Below are 19,126 nucleotides of genomic sequence, written 5' to 3'. Positions count from 1 at the left end.
GCTGTAGCTTTTCAGGCCTGCTGGATTACTGTGTACCACCAGTATCATGAACAGCACATAGAATTTGTTGCCATCAGACATCCAGTAAGTCCCTCAGCTGTGGAGGTGAAGGAAGAGAAACAGCCAAAGCCAGTATCACAAACTTAAGTAATCCTGTCCTTAGGGAGGTGTTGTAAGAAGACAGACAGTAGTGCTGAACTACTTCCTTTGTGTTAAGTAAGTAGTTCAGCACTACTGTCTGTGTTGACAGTAGTGCTGAGCTACTGTCCATTATGAATAGTAAAATAGATGATTGTTTTGTAAAATAAGACTTCATGGTACCACACAGGAGCCTGTTTTAATAGGGTGCACTGTTAAGCTGACTCAGCTTGTCAGCAGTTTAATCTGAACTGCATCTAAGTACTTAATGTACTTCCTGGTGCAGAGGAGAAGTAGTCCTGAATTAGTGATTTTAAACAGCTGGTAGATTAAATGGGAGGGGAGAGTTTGTGTCCTGTGATGCAATAAACTTCTGTAGTTGCATATATTCTGGAACTAGATGTAGGAGGCCTTAACAAGTTTATTTTTGTTATTTTGCCTAGACTGTTCAGTAGTTCCAGCACATCGTCTTGTCCCTCTTCCACACCATTAAAAAAAACACTTCTGAAGTCTTGATTCTATTGTCAAGTGTGCATTTGAATTTGACTGTTTACTTTGTATGTGTATGTATTTGTAGTGATGATGGCAGTAGTGTTTTAAAACAGCAAATCTAAATAAGCTCACCCCCTCAAACTTGTTCTGCCACTGAAAATGAAGTTGAATATCAGAGTCCTTTTTTTGCTTTCAGTAGTTCAGAACTTCTTTAAAGATGGTTACTCTATCACTGGCCTTCTCAAATGTGTATATGATTTATAACTAACAGTCACTTTAAGCTTGCTCATTTTTACTGCTATATTTTAGTAGACTGCCTGGTCTTGAAAGGTGTAATGTAAGGATCTGTCTGTAATGCCTCAGTGTAAACAAATCACTGCTATGGTGCCGGACAGGGAGAGTACAGAAGGGTTGGATAATTTTGTGAAGATTGATTCTTACATGAATTGCTTGTTTGTGAAATGTTGTGCTAGTGATGTACATAAACATTAAGTAGTTTTTAGTAGGCTTACATTAATAAACCTCTTACCTTAGTTCATAATGTCTGAAACTTTGGTGTTTTGAACCTTTAGTCGGCGAGGCTCTGGCCTGGGCAAAAGAGGAGCAGCTGAAGCTCGCCGACAGGAGAAGATGGCTGATCCTGACAACAACCAGGATGGAGTTAACTCTTCAGCTGCACGAACAGATGAGCCTCCCCAGGGAGCTGCAGGTAAGAAGAAATTCCAACTGAAGAAATTTTAGCATAGTTGCTGGTATAAACTTCTTTGCATTTAAAAATAATTAAATAGATTAAGTTCTGAAGAGAAATTATTTAAGTTGGTAAATAATGCTGGAAGGTTTTTGAGTGCAAGGGACCCTTACATTTGATTATAATTTTTTGGCTATTTGGTACATGGTTCAGGTACACTTTTTTGTAGTATCCAAACTATATCCAGTAATCTAGATGTTAGTTTCCAAGCTTGTACTACTTTTAAAAAAAGTAATTTCAGCTGATGATACATAAATTATCACCAGCTGAAAAGACATGAAACTGTTCAGAATACAGAAGGCATGCATTTACCTGTGAAAGCTCTGTTGAAACTACTCATAAATATTCTACAGATTTTCTGTTGAAATTGCAAGCATGTCTGTACTGGAGAAGTTTGTGACCAAGTTGAATATTGTTACTTGCACAGTCCTATTAGATGATAATTTTATCATCTGGTCCTAATTAGTGAGTTCAAAGGAACTGTTCAGTAATTATGGTGAATGTTAGAAAATATTAAACATTCTATGCCTAGATCTGGCTACATCAGTACAAAAAATAATGGAAACTAAGTACAGCATAATACTCAATTAAGAAAAGCATACATTTATTAAGGATACAAGTGAATCTGTCTGAAACTGTTTTATGGACCTAGCTGTATTTTTTTTTTCATTATCTTGTGTTGATAAAGGCATTCTCTTTAGCTTTTGGAAAGTACTAGACCTCTAGACTGGTCTGTTTAAAAATGAAAGTTGTACAGGAGTTCACTGGTGTCAGTGTTAAATGCAGAGTGTACTTTTGATAGCGAAGACTTTCTTTGGTGTGAATTTTGTGGCTTTAAAGACACTGTAACTTGTATTAATCTCTTACCGTTTCTTTAGCTTCTAGTTCTGTTGCTGGAGCTGTAGGTATGACAACTTCTGGAGAGAGTGAGTCAGATGATTCTGAGATGGGAAGACTACAAGGTATAAAAGTTGTTACTAATTTACCTTTTTAGTTGTTAGCAGCCTATAAATAACCATACCTACACAAATTCTATATGACATTCAGTGGGAAGGCTGTATTTTGTTTCACTGTATGTGAATGTATTTTTGCTTACAGTAGTTCTGAAGTAGGGATTTTCAAGCCTTAATTCACAAAAGATGCAAGATGTCTGGAAGGGGGTGGGATAGTGTCCTTATTCATTTAAATGGTGTGTAATACACTACTATTGATGATTTTCTAGGAGGAGGTAGGGGGGAGAGAAATGACAACTCAGTCTTACTAAGTGTGTAAGCTCAAATATAAAAATACTCTTTGCAAGCATGTTTTAAGTTTAGAGGCCAGGTTAGGCCTACTGTACTCTGCCTGCTTCTGGATAACAATTTTTTTTTGTGCTTGTCATTGATACCCATGTTGCTGTAAGCTTTGACCAAAAAAATTCTGAATGTTCTTAAAATGCTTGCTTTTGTGCTTGGGCTAAAGGAGTCTGGTCTCTCAAAACCAGAGAGTATGGCAGGTATAAACTCAGTTTGCATGTCCTGCAACTGGTCTAATGATTTTGCTACTACATTGCAGGGAGTCCTGAAATCATGATCTCCCTTGCAAATGACAGGTTTTTGTTAATCTAGCTATTTAATATGGAAATGAGTGCTGTCAGTATCAGTTCACTTGCTTTTAGTTCTCAGTAAGTATAGGTATGCATCAGAAATACTGGGCTAAATTGGTTTTCACGATTAATGATTATTTTATTGATCAGCAGTAGTCATGGTTGCTACAATAAAAATCAAAATTACCCACTTAGTTTAGCTTAAGTAACAGTACTGTAAAGTGTTGAAAATCAATCAAAAAAGAAACCCGCTAATACTTAGCAGAGTTCTTCCCTCATCAGCAAATAAAGCTGGAAACCTGTTTTCAGTGTTATTTTTTTGTCAGATTAATAGTGCCTGCAGGTCCTGAAAACATGAAGATAAGCTTAACCTATCCTATGTAGTTTGAGTTCAGATTTGAAATTACAGCCTGATGTATTTGCTGTTCTGGCTGTAGGCTTATAACAGTTTAATAGATGAGATTACTTTTGTGAAATACACAACTGTGGAAACTCAGCGGGTGACTTTGTAAAGGACTTAAACGCTCTGATATAAAAAAATATTAGTTACTTGTTCCTTAAAGGTCATCTTTTTGGTGTTTTTTTGATATCGAGGTAGCTGCAGTCATCTAATCCTAACTCTTAAAGTACCAAAATTCTAGTAGTCTTAAATGATAAGTCACGGAATTTAAGCTTTTAAAAATATACGTAGAAGCTTTGACAATGGCTGTTATCCTCTGTTTGCTTTTAGCTCTATTAGAGGCTAGGGGTCTTCCTCCTCACCTGTTTGGCCCTCTTGGTCCTCGGATGTCGCAGCTCTTCCACAGGACAATTGGAAGTGGAGCTAGTAAGCAAAGTTTGTCTAATTTGACTTAATTCTTTCCACTTCCAGACTAGTAGAATTCAGCCAATAGTAAATCTAATATTTGTATTAGCTTCATAGTTTAATATTTTACGTGTTGGAGACTTGTATGTCATGGTAGTGCTAGACCACTGGTCAACAATCTTAATTTGCTTGTCTTCCTATAAGGAAGAGAAATTTGCCTTAGCTGTATTTCTTTGCTTTTCTTTTTTGGGGCATCTGATGTTCCTTCTAGGTGGGGAAGGGAGGGTTCTTGCCTTTTCACCCCCTTTGTTATCTTTTTCTTTTGCATGATGGGCTGCTTAACAAAAGACCTCTCCAACCCCCTTGGGTTTTTTGCTAGCTTTAAACAAATGCTTAAGATAGCTTTAAAACAATTAGTAGATAGCAGTTCTAAGTTACGTCGGTTTTAGTTTCAAAAGTGTCTTAGGTTTCAGACAGAATGAATTTCATTCAGATGTTGTGTCAGTGAGAATGTGGGTCCTTAGACTTGTTGCACCAGGTCTGCACTATGCAGCTGGATGAGATGTGTACTGTCTAGTCAAAGTCTGGCTTCCCAGGGGAGCCAGAGGCAGCCTGTTACACTGCATGCCAAGAAGAGGATGGGGTCTCATGGGTGCTCCATGTGCTGTATTATCTGGGGGGTGTTGCAAAGTCCTTTGCCGCACAAAGGCGGAATGGTTTGGGTTCTGGCACCTGCTGTAGGTTGGCAAGATGGCTGTGGTGAGCAGTGTGGCGGACTCCCTGTGCTGACCAGTCTGCACTGGAAAGGCAGCCAAGAGTGAGCTTTTGTGCCCCTTCCGTATTCCCCCTTTTTATGACAGGGAAAGGAAATGAAACTACAAATACAGAGGAAAACAAACTATCTCTGGTCTTCCACTCTGGCAGAAGTATAGCATAACAGTTCTCTTGAACACTTTCTAATACCTTCTTTCCTAAATCTTTTTCTGGATATCTAGGTTCTAAAGCTCAACAGCTTTTACAAGGTCTCCAAGCCACTGATGAAAGTCAGCAACTACAGGCAGTGATTGAGATGTGCCAGCTGTTGGTTATGGGAAATGAAGAAACATTAGGAGGATTTCCAGTCAAGAGTGTTGTACCAGCTTTGGTAAAGATTTAATCTCAGATTTCTATTGGAGGGTATAATGTTTCACTCAATATCTTGCTTAAATTAAGTCATCTCTATTTGTAGTGTCTTACTTCTAAGTGTGTTCTTATGTCTAAGTGTGTGAATGTGTATCTATCTTATTATTTGGTTTTGAGAGGATGTTTTGCTAAATTTTGATAGTCCTATTAATTTTTGAATAGCTTAAGAATAGGCAGTGGTTCCTTTGGAATTCCTACCAACATTTAAAATCCTGAGTCAAAAGCTGTAGTAGTGATCTGTACCCTTTTTGTGATGATACCTAGATACATTTTTCTAAACAAACAACACTTTTTTTTTAAACAGATAACACTCCTGCAGATGGAGCACAACTTTGACATTGTAAGTAGTTTGTAATATTTAAGAAGCTTTTGAAATATAAAAATGTCATCTGAACTTAAAATCAAATATCTATGTATTTAATAGATGAATCATGCATGTCGGGCCTTAACATACATGATGGAAGCACTTCCCAGATCATCTGCTGTAGTGGTAGATGCAATTCCTGTCTTCTTGGAAAAGGTAAAATGAAATCAAAACAGTGATAAAATAGTATGAGGGGATTTTATCTTTTGTTTTAACTTCAGAAAATGCCATTAAGATGGTAGCTTCTTTTCATGGCTTACAAGATAATATAAAATGCATGAGAAGCTTCTAAAGCCAGGCTTATCTTTGCTCCCACCCTTACTGAAGAGTGCTTTCTGATTCACTGAGAGTTTTTTGTTGGATTGGTGTTGCAAACATACAAAATGTGTAATTTTATGACCTGTTGCCTCTTGGAGTAGCTCTGTGGCTGAGGTAACCTTAAACTGGCAGGCTTGGTCAGAGCTGGCTTCATTAGCATAGTGTCATAGTAGAGGCTATATGTCCCAGTGTTAATCAAGATGATTATTTTTGCGAATTGGTTTAGAAATTGATCTACGAGCTTTTTTGTTTTCTTGTAGCTGCAAGTTATCCAGTGCATTGATGTGGCAGAGCAGGCGCTTACAGCCCTGGAGATGTTGTCACGCAGGCACAGTAAAGCCATTCTGCAGGCAGTAAGTAAAAACAAAACAAGGCATTTTTGCCTCTACCAGCTCTACATCTTGGTGATCTTCTGTGAAGATGAAATAAAACAACTTTGTGACTTTAGCAGTACTGAGAGTGAAAAATGCTTGTTTTATTATAGGGTGGGTTGGCAGACTGTTTGCTGTATCTGGAATTCTTCAGTATAAATGCACAAAGGAATGCACTAGCTATCGCTGCCAACTGCTGCCAGAGTATAACGCCTGATGAGTTTCACTTTGTGGCAGACTCTTTGCCACTGCTAACACAAAGGTTAACCCATCAGGTAAGAAACTGTTAAAAAATTGAATGTTTTGATTTTGATCTGAAAGCAGTTTAAAAATGTCCCCGGATACCTGGTTCTTTGTTGTGTATTATTTGCCTTTGCAAGGGGATAATTGAGTTTAGGTTTCGATACTGTCAAGTTGTGGTATCCCAATGTACATATGCACCTTTTGTGTTTCTGTAAACATGACATTTTATAAAAGAACACAAATAAGGTACTTTAAGTTAAAGCATGAGTAATGGTTTTGTAGTCCTTGTAAGAACAAGGACATGTGTAAGAAGGGAGTCCAGTAGCATTACTGTTTTTATTTTTTTCTTAAGAAATGCGTTGCAAGGTTCTCTCCCACTTTAAACTCAGAACAGCTTTAGTTTCAATTTTTGTGGGTTTTTTTGATTTAACTTTTTGGGAGCGTTTATGGCATTTTAAAAAAAGTTCCTGCTTTTGTACAATAGTTTGAAGTGATGAATCTGAAATGAAGGGGCTCCTAAGGGCTACACATCCTGCAATATTGCTGTGTTCATAAACGAGCACTTAAAATGACTGATGCACCAAAAGAGATTTTGGTGATCTGCTTGGTTGGCAGATCCCTGTTAAAAATATGAAAAAGGAGAAGTATTCTGTTTGTTAACAAATGCAACTACATAGAAGCTTCCAGGTAATGGTTTTGTGTATTCTTGTGCTATTCTTAATTTTGCCTACATCATCTTGCTGAAAGACTATTTGAATCTTTGAGGCAGCTTCTGAGAAGTCAAATGACAGCTTTAGATTGTACTCTAGAAACAGGAAGCACCATTCTTACCAGTAGTAGGGACAAGTACTGATTCCTGCTCTCTGAAGAGAAGCTACAACCCACCAAAGTAAGATTTCAATAAATTTTGAAGTGGAAATTTTCTGAAAAACAATCTTGAGTTAGCTCTTAACAGAATAGTTGAGGTTGGAAGAGAGTTCTGTTCCCTAGTCCTAGCTCCCCTGCAAGGTCAGCTAGAGCAGAGTGCCCAGGAGCATGTCCAGCTGATTTTTTTTTTGGTGGTAATTGGTTTTTTGTGGGGGTTTTTGGTTGGTGTTTTGTTTTGGGTTTTTTTGTTGTTGTTGTTGTTGGGTTTTTTTTGTTTGTTTTTGTCCCTTTTTAAGTATCTCCAAGGATGGAGACTTAATCTCTCAGACTTACCTCTTCCAGTGCTCTGCCACCCTTACAATTAGTGTTTTATTATGTTCAGCTGAACTTCTTTGAGCATTTCATTGAACTTTTAACTAGAGCTATTTTCAGAGCAGTCTTTACTTGTGTCTTTAGATTTGCTGTGGTGGCTGTGCTGCATAATACCAAAATCAGGCTTCGTGTAGTTTGTAGAACAGTAGGCTTCACTCCTGCTTATTATCTGTATCTTCCTGTTACTTTGGCTTTCTAGCTCTTTTCCATATTGTTTCCTCCTTGCAGAATCCAAAAAGAATATTAGGGATTAATTTATTCATCTCTAAAGGTCCTTAAAGGTATTTGTGTTGCAAGTGGGGGTGTTTCCCAGGGAATATGTAGGAAGCACAGCTGTATCAGGAAGTCAGTTTAGACTGTCAGTGAGTTTAAAAGTCAGAGCTGTAATCTTGTGTAAAATTTGATTAGACTGGCTCTTTCAGAGAAATTTGATGAATGCCTCAAAATGACAGGATGATCTAATGCAAGTTAAAAATTTTCAATTCAAACAAAACTTTTTTATATCAGGACAAAAAGTCTGTTGAAAGCACTTGTCTCTGTTTTGCACGGCTAGTGGACAACTTCCAGCATGAAGAGGTAAGAGTGTGGATCGGGTTGCATTTCTGTTTTCTTCTCCCCCCCCCACCCCATTTCTCATGAGGGCTCACCTTTCAAAGACTAATGTTTTCTATTTTGTTGTTTTCTCCTGAAGAATTTGCTGCAGCAGGTTGCTTCCAAGGACTTGTTAACAAATATCCAGCAGCTCTTGGTTGTGACACCTCCTATCCTGAGCTCAGGAATGTTCATCATGGTGGTGCGCATGTTCTCCCTGATGTGCTCCAACTGCCCCACACTTGCAGTCCAGCTTATGAAGCAAAGTAAGTTCTTATTCTTCCATGTTCTAGGGGGGCCTGTTCATGTTAATGCCTACAGTCATTATGGACCTCTGTGCACTTGATTATATAAAGATTCTGTTCTTTTAATTTTTTTTACTGTGTTTCCCTTGGGATAAAAAGTTTACTTAACATGTTGAAAACTTTTATCCAGAGGGGGTTTTATCACTTTTCCTAGTTCTAGCTGTTGTCACTGCAGTGCTCACCTAGTTTTAAGTCTGTATTGGCTGCACAAACTGTCCTTATTCCAGCCTGAGTTGAAGAATTCTTTTCTTAGTTTTTACCGTGTAGGGGAGCCATGTGCTTTAAATACTTCTTCTAGGGGAAAACATTAACAAAAGTAACTGTTGGATAACTTTGTTTTCTTTGCTTCATCTCATAAATTTTGACTTACCACTTCAACTGCCCTGTACCTTTCCCTGTTTTCTTCTGTCTTGTATATTGAGTGGCATTTTTCCCCTAATTGTCCCTTAAAGGAAAAACCACAAACCCAAAAAAGCCACAAACCCCAGACCTGAGAACAAACGCATTTCTTAGTGTTCAAAGAAACACTTTTGTCCTACTGTCACACTGTCTGTTTGCTTTGGGCAATAACTATCTCTGCTGTGTAGTGTCCAACAGAAAATGAAATCCATGTCTGATACAGGCAGTCTCATGAATAATAATTTTTATAGATATTGCAGAAACACTTCACTTCCTCCTTTGTGGAGCCTCAAATGGGAGTTGTCAAGAACAAATTGACCTTGTTCCACGAAGTCCTCAAGAACTTTATGAACTTACTTCTCTTATCTGGTAAGTCTTGCAGTCCTAGGTTTTGGGTCTGGTTGGTATGTTAAAATCCTAAACTTCACTAAAATAAGGCAAACAGTTTTCAGCTTAGATGGACTTGATCGTATACTTCTAGTAAAATACTGTTTTAATGTCCTTTACAGTGAACTGATGCCTTGCCTGCCAAAAGAGGGAATCTTTGCTGTTGATACTATGCTAAAGAAAGGAAATGCACAAAATACAGATGGTGCAATATGGCAATGGCGAGATGACAGGGGTCTCTGGCATCCGTATAACAGGATTGATAGTCGAATAATAGAGGTAGTAATTCCACACATTTGTGTGGTGATGCTTTTCAAATCTGCGTGCGGTTGTAGAGGGAATTGAGTGCTTTCTGTCTTTGAAAATATCACTCTTGATCTTTCTGAGTAAGAAACACAAGTTTCCTCAAATGTCCTGCTGTAATATTGCATTATTTTGGTGTTCAGCCACACCAAATCACTTAATCACTGTTCTTACTGTATTTCTGTCATTGTTTTCCTACTGTGTTACCCCTCTTCTTACCTTTCATACAGCTTTCTGTTTGTTAGGGATTTCGTTACTTTAAACTCTTTCTTGGTTTTAGGCAGCTCATCAGGTTGGTGAGGATGAGATAAGCCTGTCTACACTTGGGCGTGTCTATACTATTGATTTTAACTCTATGCAGCAAATAAATGAGGATACTGGAACAGCCCGTGCCATTCAGCGAAAACCAAACCCTTTAGCCAATACAAACACTAGTAAGTACAGCTCAGGAAACAGCGGGGCTCTCTACCTGTGGCTGATTTATGCTGGGTTGTGCAGCAGTTTACTGCTTAACTAATACATTTCTTATGGCTTCTTTGGAACTTCAGACTATTCTGATTTACATGAATGAAGAAAGCTTCATAACAACTTGTACTGTTGACATAAGTGCTTTTTAACATATAAACTCCTCTTGGCAGCTGAAAATGTATTGAATTGGGAGGGAGCTGGGTGTGTTCCTGGCTTGGGATTTCTGAAACAGTTCTATTGATACAGCTCTTTTATTTAATGAAGACTCTGTGAGGGCTTCATAATATTATACAGAAATACATAAGAAAACTGAAGAAAAAAAGATTGAACTCCTGAAAAGAGGAAGTTTTGTACCTACTTATTCACTTTGATTTCTGGTTCTTGAATTTTATCTTTTCCATTCAAGAGCTGAATTAAATCAGTTTTAACAAAAGTAATCATCAGAGTGGAGATGCAAAGATCTGTACAGTGATGCGTTGTGCACTTTCTCACAGGTGGACATTCGGAATTGAAGAAGGATGATGCTCGAGCACAGTTAATGAAAGAGGACCCAGAACTGGCAAAATCCTTTATCAAAACATTGTTTGGTGTTCTTTATGAAGTATATAGTTCTTCAGCTGGACCTGCTGTTAGACACAAGTGCCTTAGAGCAATTCTTAGGATAATTTATTTTGCTGATGCTGAACTTCTGAAGGATGTGCTGAAAAACCATGCTGTTTCAAGGTGGGTTCATTAACTGCTGCAAATGAAATTCATTTTGAGCTTACAGCTCAAATTTGTGATTACTTTTTTTGAATCATCTTTTTTAGGGGAAAATTATGCTTTTAAAGTCTCATTCATTTTCCAAAAGCTGAGGCTGCCAGCTCTGCAGGGAGTTTTTTGTATCATAGATTTTGCAGTAGTTGCCAGTACTAGACATTCCTACTAGAAACTTAGGTGGCATCTGGCTGTGTGTACTAGGAGCGTCTAATATTACCCTTTATTGGTTTTTTGATTTCTAAAACTTGCCTATGAACTTCTCTGAGGGCAAGATAACTTTTGAGATAATACAATGTGAACAATAACAGACACTCATAGCATTCAACTGCTAGATTTTATTCCTGAAACCTCTCCTACATGTTACACATAAAGTTGGGGATCTGAGGATGCAGCTAGGAAATAAACTAAATTGTTTTTCAAAGACAGTACTGAGTTCTACAACACTGTGTTTATAAGAGACTCCTTTATGCCATGTTAAAACTTGGTAAAAGTGATATAGGTGGGAAGAGAACTGTTTCAGTCCTTTTATTGGTAGCTTTGGTAAAAGCACTATAAAATTTATTTTCAGTCTCCAGTGCTGTGTATGCAAGATGAACTGACTTGATTTAAAAAGAAAAACTCAGCCAAAAAAAAGACAAAGCTAATTCTAATAAATTATCTGTTTTAGTCATATTGCCTCCATGCTGTCGAGTCAAGACCTTAAGATAGTAGTTGGAGCCCTGCAGATGGCAGAGATTTTAATGCAAAAGTTACCTGACATTTTTAGTGTTTACTTCAGAAGAGAAGGTAAATTGTGGTTTCTTTTTTTTTTTCCTCTTCACCTCTTTTTTGTAGTATTTTAAAAATGTGTTTGTGGAGAATCTGAGTCCTTTACCCCCTCTCTCCACTCTCCCCAAGTTGTAAAAACTGACTATTGTTCTTGAATAATAAAGGCGAATCTGTGAAAGCTGTCCTCATATTACGGGGGAGGAGCTGACCCAGACTGGAGGAGACAAGCTTGTGTTTTTAGAATCCAAAACAAGTTTGTACAGGCTCACTAGATACTAGTGAACTGACTTAGGCAGAAGATGGCTCACTGAAATTACATGGGAAGTCTTACTGGAGAAAACTGATTAATCTTTGGCAGGAAGTCCTTGTGTTAGTCCTTGTACTTGGGGTTTCTTCAGCTGCTGTTCATACTGCTCTAATTTTTTATTTTTAAACTATGTAGGTTAAGTGTTTGAAGAAAAGATTGGAGTGCTTTTAAAGCTTAGTGTTGATTGGTGGGGTGAGCAAATACTGCCATAGTCAAAGCAGAGGTTCAAATAACACTCAGTTCTACATTTTCAAACACCCTTTTGGCTGCCACCACATCTCTACCACCCCCTTCACTCCCCCTACCCCAGACCAACCCACCAAACAAAGATTTCTTCTTTCTCAAAGGGGTGATGCACCAAGTGAAAAATTTGGCAGAGTCTGAGGCTTTGCTAACAAGCCCACCGAAAGTATGCACTAATGGATCAGGAACGCTGGGTACCACTACGACAATAAGTACTGGGACAGCCACTGCTGCCAGCAATGCAGCTGCAGATTTGGGCTCTCCCAGCTTACAGCACAGCCGGGAGGATTCCTTGGATCTGAGCCCACAGGGGTAAGTGCACTTTCTGAAAAGTAGTCTGTTTGTTCTGGCTTTGGTGCTTCCTTTTGGGGTTTTGTTATCTTGTTTTTTAAAAAAAAGCCTAGAGTGACATGGACTGCCCACATTATCATCTGCATTTTATTGTGGTATTTTCCTCTAAATTGGAGTGGTGTTGAATTTTTCAATGGGTAGTTCTGATTCATTTTATATTAAATGTTTAAAAGAGAAAACAACAAAATAGTGACCTGATAGTTATGTCATAATGATACTAATTTTCTGTTTTGAGGGAATGCCAAGAGCAACAGCTTGTAGTCTCATCTAACTGCTGAGGACAGTGATTCTTTCAGAGCTATGGTGCATGGTTCCTTTCTGCTGGAGACTGGAGAAGAAAGAAATTATCCTTAATTTTTGTTGGAAGGCAATAATTTTGTACACGTAGAATTAAAATACAGTGTAGGAATAAATTACTAGTTTGCTTTTATTTTAAAGGTGAAATATTGGTCGTTTTAAACAAGAATTGAAATATGTGAACTTGTGAAGTGTTGTGATTGACGAGTAGAAATGCCACAAATTGTTGAAGTGTTTTCTGGGCTTTTGTAGGGGAGGCATGTTAAAGATCCAATATTGATTGGTGTTTGTTTATTCAGTAGCGATTAGTGAAATTTTTCAAGTGTATTCAAATAAATGAACTAACAGATGGATACACAAAGTATGAAAATTATGAGAAACCTCTGTTTAGTGTTACTTCTGGCTGTATTTGACTGCTCATAATAGAACAGTGACAATCAGCAAAACCCCTTCTTTGTGGATCAAGTTTGTCCTGTCAATTATAGAGTTGAGGCCCCTGCTCCTAAAGCAAGGAATGTCCTTGTTATGGGATGGAACCTGTTCTTCAATTCTCAAGGAAGTAGTTGGCCAGGTGCATCTTAAACTGAGGGATGGGTGTGTGCATGAATATGTTCGTGGGTGGAAATAAGTTGCATTTCTTTTTAACAGACGACTGAGTGATGTTCTAAAGAGAAAAAGACTGCCAAAACGAGGGCCAAGGAGACCAAAATATTCCCCTCCAAGAGATGATGACAAAGTAGACAATCAAGGTAAATAATTCTTAAAATACGATACTTAAACTCCTTTTTAAAGTAAGCTTATAAGCTGCAGAATGAGCTAGCTGTAATAAACCTGTTGATTCTCTTAAATTTTCTCTTTACTTCCTCCAGCTAAAAGCCCTACAACTACTCAGTCTCCTAAATCTTCTTTCTTGGCAAGTTTAAATCCTAAGACATGGGGAAGATTAAGCACACAATCCAACAGTAATAATATTGAACCAGCACGAACAGCAGGAGTAAGTGGTCTTGCAAGGGCTGCTTCCAAGGATACCATTTCCAATAACAGGTACACACAAAAAAATCACAATACTTGTAACATGATGTCAGCTATGATCAGGTGATTAAGTAGCACCTACAAAGAAGTTGGAGGTTAACCACAGTTAAAATAATTCTGGAAAAAGAATGAAGAAAATAACATCTGGATAGTTTAAAGTTGCATGGTGGGGAAAAATCTGAGAACTGAGAAAAACAATGCAAGAAGTGATCTGTAGAGGAAAGAACTTGACTGTGTTGGAATAAAAGCAAAGGGTTTTCTGCGACTGCTGTTTAACATGGAGCAAATTATACTCAGGCTGTATTTACTTGTAATATTTGATGTATGCAAATGCTAAGTGTGGCTAAATGCCTTTTGTGTGCTTCTTTACAGAGAAAAAATTAAGGGCTGGATTAAGGAGCAAGCCCATAAATTTGTAGAACATTACTTTAGTTCTGAAAACATGGACGGAAGCAATCCTGCACTAAATGTATTACAGAGACTTTGCACTGCAACTGAACAACTCAGCCTCCAGGTTAGAAGTGGCAAACTTACTTGGGGGTGGGGTGGGGTGTAATTTCTTGCCTTGCCTTGCCTTATGAGTCATTATGACTTGAAGTAATATTTTAGAATGAGTGTGTAAGCTCTGACACACACCACTTAGGATAAAAGACCAGTCCTAGAAATGTGTCATTTGCATAGTATTTCATTTCACATTCAAAAGTTCTACAGTTAGTGTTAGGGATTGACTTTATTCTTAAAGAACAATACAGTTTGTAGTAAGAACTTTGGGACTGGGGGAAGAAGGAGAGGGAAGCAGCATTTTGTTAAAATGATGGACGAAATACAGGTTAGGGTGAATGTGGTAGCATGTCAAGAGCTCCAGCCTTGCTTTTCAGATAGTTGTGGTCCTTTTAGGTGATCTAAACATGTAACTTCTGAAGTATCACAAGAGCTGAGCTGTGTTCTGTGCTTTGATCTAAGCAATGACTAAAATATGAAACTTTCCCTCCTCCTCTCTCCCACACAAATGTCATGTAAAACATACGCCCATCTGAGTTGTTGGGGTTTTGTTTGGTTGTTTTAAAGAGAAAGCATCCTTGCTTGGAGCTTATCTTTACCTTGCATGAGACAGAAATGGGACCTTGCATTTCTCGCAAAATAGAGAAAATGTAGATGTTGCCTGTAATGTCTCCGCATGAACAGAGAAGTGCTTATCCTCAGGTTATTTGCCCTGCATTGCTGCTTGTGTTGAGTTACTATACATTCCAGACTTCCCTTTTTTTCCTCTCCCTTTAGAGCTGTTACATGCAGTAGAAGGAAAAATACAATTTCTTAAGCCCTTAATACCTAGGTAGTAAAACACTCTCTTCGTGATTTTCAGGTGGATGGTGGAACAGAGTGCCTTGTAGAAATCCGTAGCATTGTCTCGGAATCTGACGTCTCCTCATTTGAAATCCAGCATAGTGGGTTTGTTAAACAACTGCTGCTTTATTTGACATCTAAAAGTGAAAAAGATGCTGTTAGCAGGGATATCAGATTGAAAAGATTTCTTCACGTATTTTTTTCCTCTCCAGTAAGTTTTCTTGTTTATTTTTTTTGGAATTCTTAGTTGTCTTTCTCTCAAATTTTCTTTCTGAAAAAGTCATCTGAGAGGTTCTGTGTTGACCTTATCATAAAGGTGGAATACAAAAAGAATGTTTTGTTTATATCTAAGTTGTATAGCTGCAACTTTCGCATTGTTCAGTGTCTTTATAGGTCATGAACTTTTTTGAATACCTTGTAATTACAGAAAGTTCCACACATCAGTGGAAAAAATGCCAAAATGGCCAATTATCTGAGTCTTGAACAACTTAAAAGTTGTTTCTGTCTTTCAAGAAGCCGATAAAGAAAGAGTTTGGATACTAATACTATCACTTAAGATTAAATACTGCAAGGAACTAGTCTTCTGTTTTTAAAGAAAGAAATGTGAAGTGGAAGAGAGGAAGGCAGATAACTAAAACTTCCAGAAAGCTTATTGCTCATGGTTAAAGGTGAATGCTTAAAATTCAGTTGAAACTACGAGAGAAAAGTACATTCTTTGAAACAAGTCTTTCGTAAACTTGTCATTTAGTCATCATGATACTGCTGCTGCTTTCAGTGAGAGTACTGATTCTTAATTTATGGTATAAATTGTTTAGGATGGTTTAATTCAAGCAGGTAACTAAAAGACTGGACTGTATTTCAGCTTCCTGGAGAAGAGCCCCTTGGAAGATTAGAGCCATTAGAAAATGCACCTTTGTTGGCATTAGTCCATAAAATGAACAACTGCCTCAGTCAGATGGAACAGTTTCCTGTTAAAGTGCATGACTTCCCTAGTGGAAATGGAACAGGGAGCAGGTAAGGATTAATGCTCAGGTAACAGTTTTGTTGGGAGCTTTTGTTTTCTGAAACTTGTTTCAAACAACAGCAAAAGGACAAGTACAAGTAGAAATACAATTACAAGAGGAGGTAATGGAAACTTCTGACCCTGTTAAACACAAAAGCAATGACACAGTTGGTTTTTTTTTTCCAGTGGAAGATGGAATATTTTACCAAATGTTTACTTACCATCTTGAAACTTGTCTCACTTAAATTGGGGGTGATAGAGTAACTTTAAATGCAATCTCTAAATTTACCCTTTAAAAATCCAAATGTTTTCCTTGTCCCCATGTAACAAGCACTGGAAACAATCAATCTATTTATTGCTTGGACTTTGATGTTTTTTAGCAGAGTAATTAAATTGCAGAGTGTACTACAGTGCTAAACTTTGTTATTCATGTATGTTCTGTTCTCTAGGATGATAGTGGATTAAGTGATAAGTCTTGCCTGTCAATAGAGTTTAAAATAGCTGTAGACCTGCCCTAAGTCTTACGATACAGAATACATTTGGAATCCAGATTGTTAGTTGTGTTTTAAGTAACAAATCTGAGTGACTAAAGACTTGTTCTACAATTCCTTTTCTATACTTCAGTAAATCAACACTAGATTTCACTTATTATATAACAGTAAGTCTGTTTCAGTAGAGGTTGTGTATAAGTTTTGAAAGTGTTTCTGGTGCTGGCTCTCTGCAGGAGAGGAGGAGCATCGAAAACAAATTTTCAAAAACTCTTCTTTAAAGTTAGAAATACCAAAGGTCTTCTATGTCTCAGGTAGTAAGGTAGTGTGGAGAGTCTTTTTGTCGTTAATGGTGACACAACATCCATTATATTAGGTGTTTTGGAGCCTCACACTACAGCATTAACCTGACATTAAAATTCAGTACTCATGTTTTTGTGAAGCTTAAAATCAATGGGAGTTAATGCAGTACACTGATTTCTTATTAGAAGAAATTAGTGTCTCTATACTGGCTTTCAAATAGTATGTGCTCGGTAATGTGAGAATGCTTCTGTATACACGTTATTTTTGTAAAACGTGGGCTAACTACCAAAGTTAAAAAGCTGCTAATCACAGAAGCAAAATGCTGCTGTTCTTTTTGATAGAAAATGAAACACAGGAAGCCAGACTGCTGTAGCATTGTTTGACTGCTGGTTTTAATGTGGATTATGTCAGTGAGGATTTTGAGGCATTAAGTTTTTTTTGCTTTTACTAGCACCTGTATAGAAGCAGAAGAAATAAGAGGCTTGTTGTATAAAACCAGCTAGCTTTGAGTGTTGATAGTTTGGTGAGGTGGAACGTGTATATAAACTATCCTTGGCAAAAAAAAAAAAAAACAAACAGAGGAGCTTTCAGGCTTTCTCTTTAGGTCCTTATTGAAAAAAAAACCCATATAAATGAGTACTTGCATTTTCTATACCCATTTCTGATCTATGTTTCACTGCACGTAAACACAGCTCTAAATCTCCTATGCCATCAGCTGACCAACTTCAGATTTCAAAGATGGTCAGTATAGGTCATATTGTAGTCAGACCTGAGGCTGGACTTTCTCTCAATTTGTGTAGCTTCCAGATTTGTCCAAGTTGGATTCTGGTGTTCTTGTAAAAGAAATCTTTTAATTCTATTTATCCAAACCATTGTAGCTTAGTTTTAGAGAAATAGTCTGACAAATAATTCTCTGAACAAGTAAAATTGTAAATGCATGTATAAGCCTCTTTTAATGCATTTATAATGCAATTATGGTTATTAGATTCTTTGTGTAGCAACTTTTTTCACAAATTATTTTGAGTTTTTCTCTTAACAGAGGATCGCAAGCTTTAAAATTCTTCAATACACATCAATTAAAATGCCAACTGCAAAGACATCCAGACTGTGCTAATGTGAAACAGTGGAAAGGTGGCCCTGTGAAGATTGATCCTCTGGCTTTGGTACAAGCCATTGAAAGATACCTTGTAGTTAGAGGTATTTATATGTTATAGTGTCATTTGTGTTTTCCTTTTTGGAATAGTTCCTCCTGACAGTGTAGAGTCTGTAAAAACCTGTGAGGATTATGCTGAAGACAAATGGAAGGTACCTATAAATAAATCTTGCTCACAGGAGAGACTAGAGCTGTAGAGAATCTTCTGTTTCTGGGACAAACTTTTTCCTGTTGTAAACAGTTCAGTCAAAATACTAACAGAAGTATAATCTACTTTACTGTCATACTGGCTGTACAAAACTATACTTGGCAGTTTTGATGCCAGGTGGTGTTACTGAAATTTGTTCTTGCAGTTCTGAATCTTACTGTTTTTAACTGATGCATTTTGGAACTGTTTTAAAGTTCTAGACATTATAACATTCAAAGTACCAAAGCATTGTTACATTTCACGGAGAAAAGCAAATGAGGATGTCTTTCTTTTCTCTTGTCTCAGGCTATGGAAGAGTTAGAGAAGATGATGAAGATAGTGATGATGATGGGTCAGATGAAGAAATAGATGAATCTTTGGTAAGCTTTTGTTCTGGGAGTAAGGGGAGGGCGCAGTGTGGCGAGGGGCCCAAAGAAATGCTATGCAACAAGTTTCCTAACTGGTATGGGTTTTGGTTTTTTTTGTTCAGGCTGCTCAATTCTTAAATTCAGGGAATGTGAGACATAGATTGCAGTTTTACATTGGAGATCACTTGCTGCCATACAATATGACTGTATATCAGGCAGTCAGGCAGTACAGTTTGCAAGCTGAGGAAGAGAGGGAATCTACAGATGATGAAAGCAACCCATTGGGAAGAGCTGGGATTTGGACAAAAACACACACCATTTGGTAAGTTGCCTAGAGAAATCCAGGAATAACTTCTCCAGTTTCCTAAATGTATATACATCAAGAAATTGGGAATATCGCTCTGTTTTCTCTTATTTTTCCCTTTGAAAACTGGAGCTTTGAATTTCCTGATGTGCTTGAGATACTTAAAACTTAGTAAGAATTCATTGCTAGCTCCTGGTGTTCTTTCTAGCTCATGAGTAAAGCTGGTGAACAAGAAATGGGGAATTTTAAATGACACCTGCTAGAAACCATTCTTAGTGTTA

At 37.5% G+C, this 19,126-nt stretch overlaps 1 protein-coding gene across 12 annotated transcripts in view; it reads left to right on the top strand.

The window, feature by feature from the left end:
• TRIP12 (thyroid hormone receptor interactor 12) overlaps positions 1 to 19,126 on the top strand; it is a 78,919-nt gene that overhangs the window by 46,906 nt on the left and 12,887 nt on the right. For 9 of the 12 annotated variants that reach the window (XM_069024388.1, XM_069024394.1, XM_069024385.1 and 6 more), the window contains 24 exons: positions 1,203 to 1,339; positions 2,257 to 2,340; positions 3,694 to 3,789; positions 4,764 to 4,912; positions 5,255 to 5,290; positions 5,375 to 5,470; positions 5,893 to 5,985; positions 6,117 to 6,278; positions 7,993 to 8,061; positions 8,177 to 8,342; positions 9,032 to 9,149; positions 9,290 to 9,446; positions 9,751 to 9,904; positions 10,433 to 10,661; positions 11,365 to 11,483; positions 12,120 to 12,327; positions 13,312 to 13,412; positions 13,533 to 13,707; positions 14,068 to 14,209; positions 15,059 to 15,250; positions 15,902 to 16,053; positions 17,858 to 18,030; positions 18,480 to 18,553; positions 18,664 to 18,863. In XM_069024388.1, coding sequence (XP_068880489.1) covers positions 1,203 to 1,339; positions 2,257 to 2,340; positions 3,694 to 3,789; positions 4,764 to 4,912; positions 5,255 to 5,290; positions 5,375 to 5,470; positions 5,893 to 5,985; positions 6,117 to 6,278; positions 7,993 to 8,061; positions 8,177 to 8,342; positions 9,032 to 9,149; positions 9,290 to 9,446; positions 9,751 to 9,904; positions 10,433 to 10,661; positions 11,365 to 11,483; positions 12,120 to 12,327; positions 13,312 to 13,412; positions 13,533 to 13,707; positions 14,068 to 14,209; positions 15,059 to 15,250; positions 15,902 to 16,053; positions 17,858 to 18,030; positions 18,480 to 18,553; positions 18,664 to 18,863 — 3,282 coding nt within the window. The remainder of the gene's footprint in view (positions 1 to 1,202; positions 1,340 to 2,256; positions 2,341 to 3,693; positions 3,790 to 4,763; positions 4,913 to 5,254; positions 5,291 to 5,374; positions 5,471 to 5,892; positions 5,986 to 6,116; positions 6,279 to 7,992; positions 8,062 to 8,176; positions 8,343 to 9,031; positions 9,150 to 9,289; positions 9,447 to 9,750; positions 9,905 to 10,432; positions 10,662 to 11,364; positions 11,484 to 12,119; positions 12,328 to 13,311; positions 13,413 to 13,532; positions 13,708 to 14,067; positions 14,210 to 15,058; positions 15,251 to 15,901; positions 16,054 to 17,857; positions 18,031 to 18,479; positions 18,554 to 18,663; positions 18,864 to 19,126) is intronic. The other 3 variants (XM_069024391.1, XM_069024397.1, XM_069024395.1) reach the window with 2 other exon arrangements.

Source organism: Aphelocoma coerulescens, chromosome 9, assembly GCF_041296385.1.
Source record: "Aphelocoma coerulescens isolate FSJ_1873_10779 chromosome 9, UR_Acoe_1.0, whole genome shotgun sequence".
In the NCBI taxonomy this organism is placed as follows: Eukaryota; Metazoa; Chordata; class Aves; order Passeriformes; family Corvidae; genus Aphelocoma; species Aphelocoma coerulescens.
Note: the sequence above shows the minus strand (reverse complement) of the source record. Positions and strands in the feature narration are given on the sequence as shown.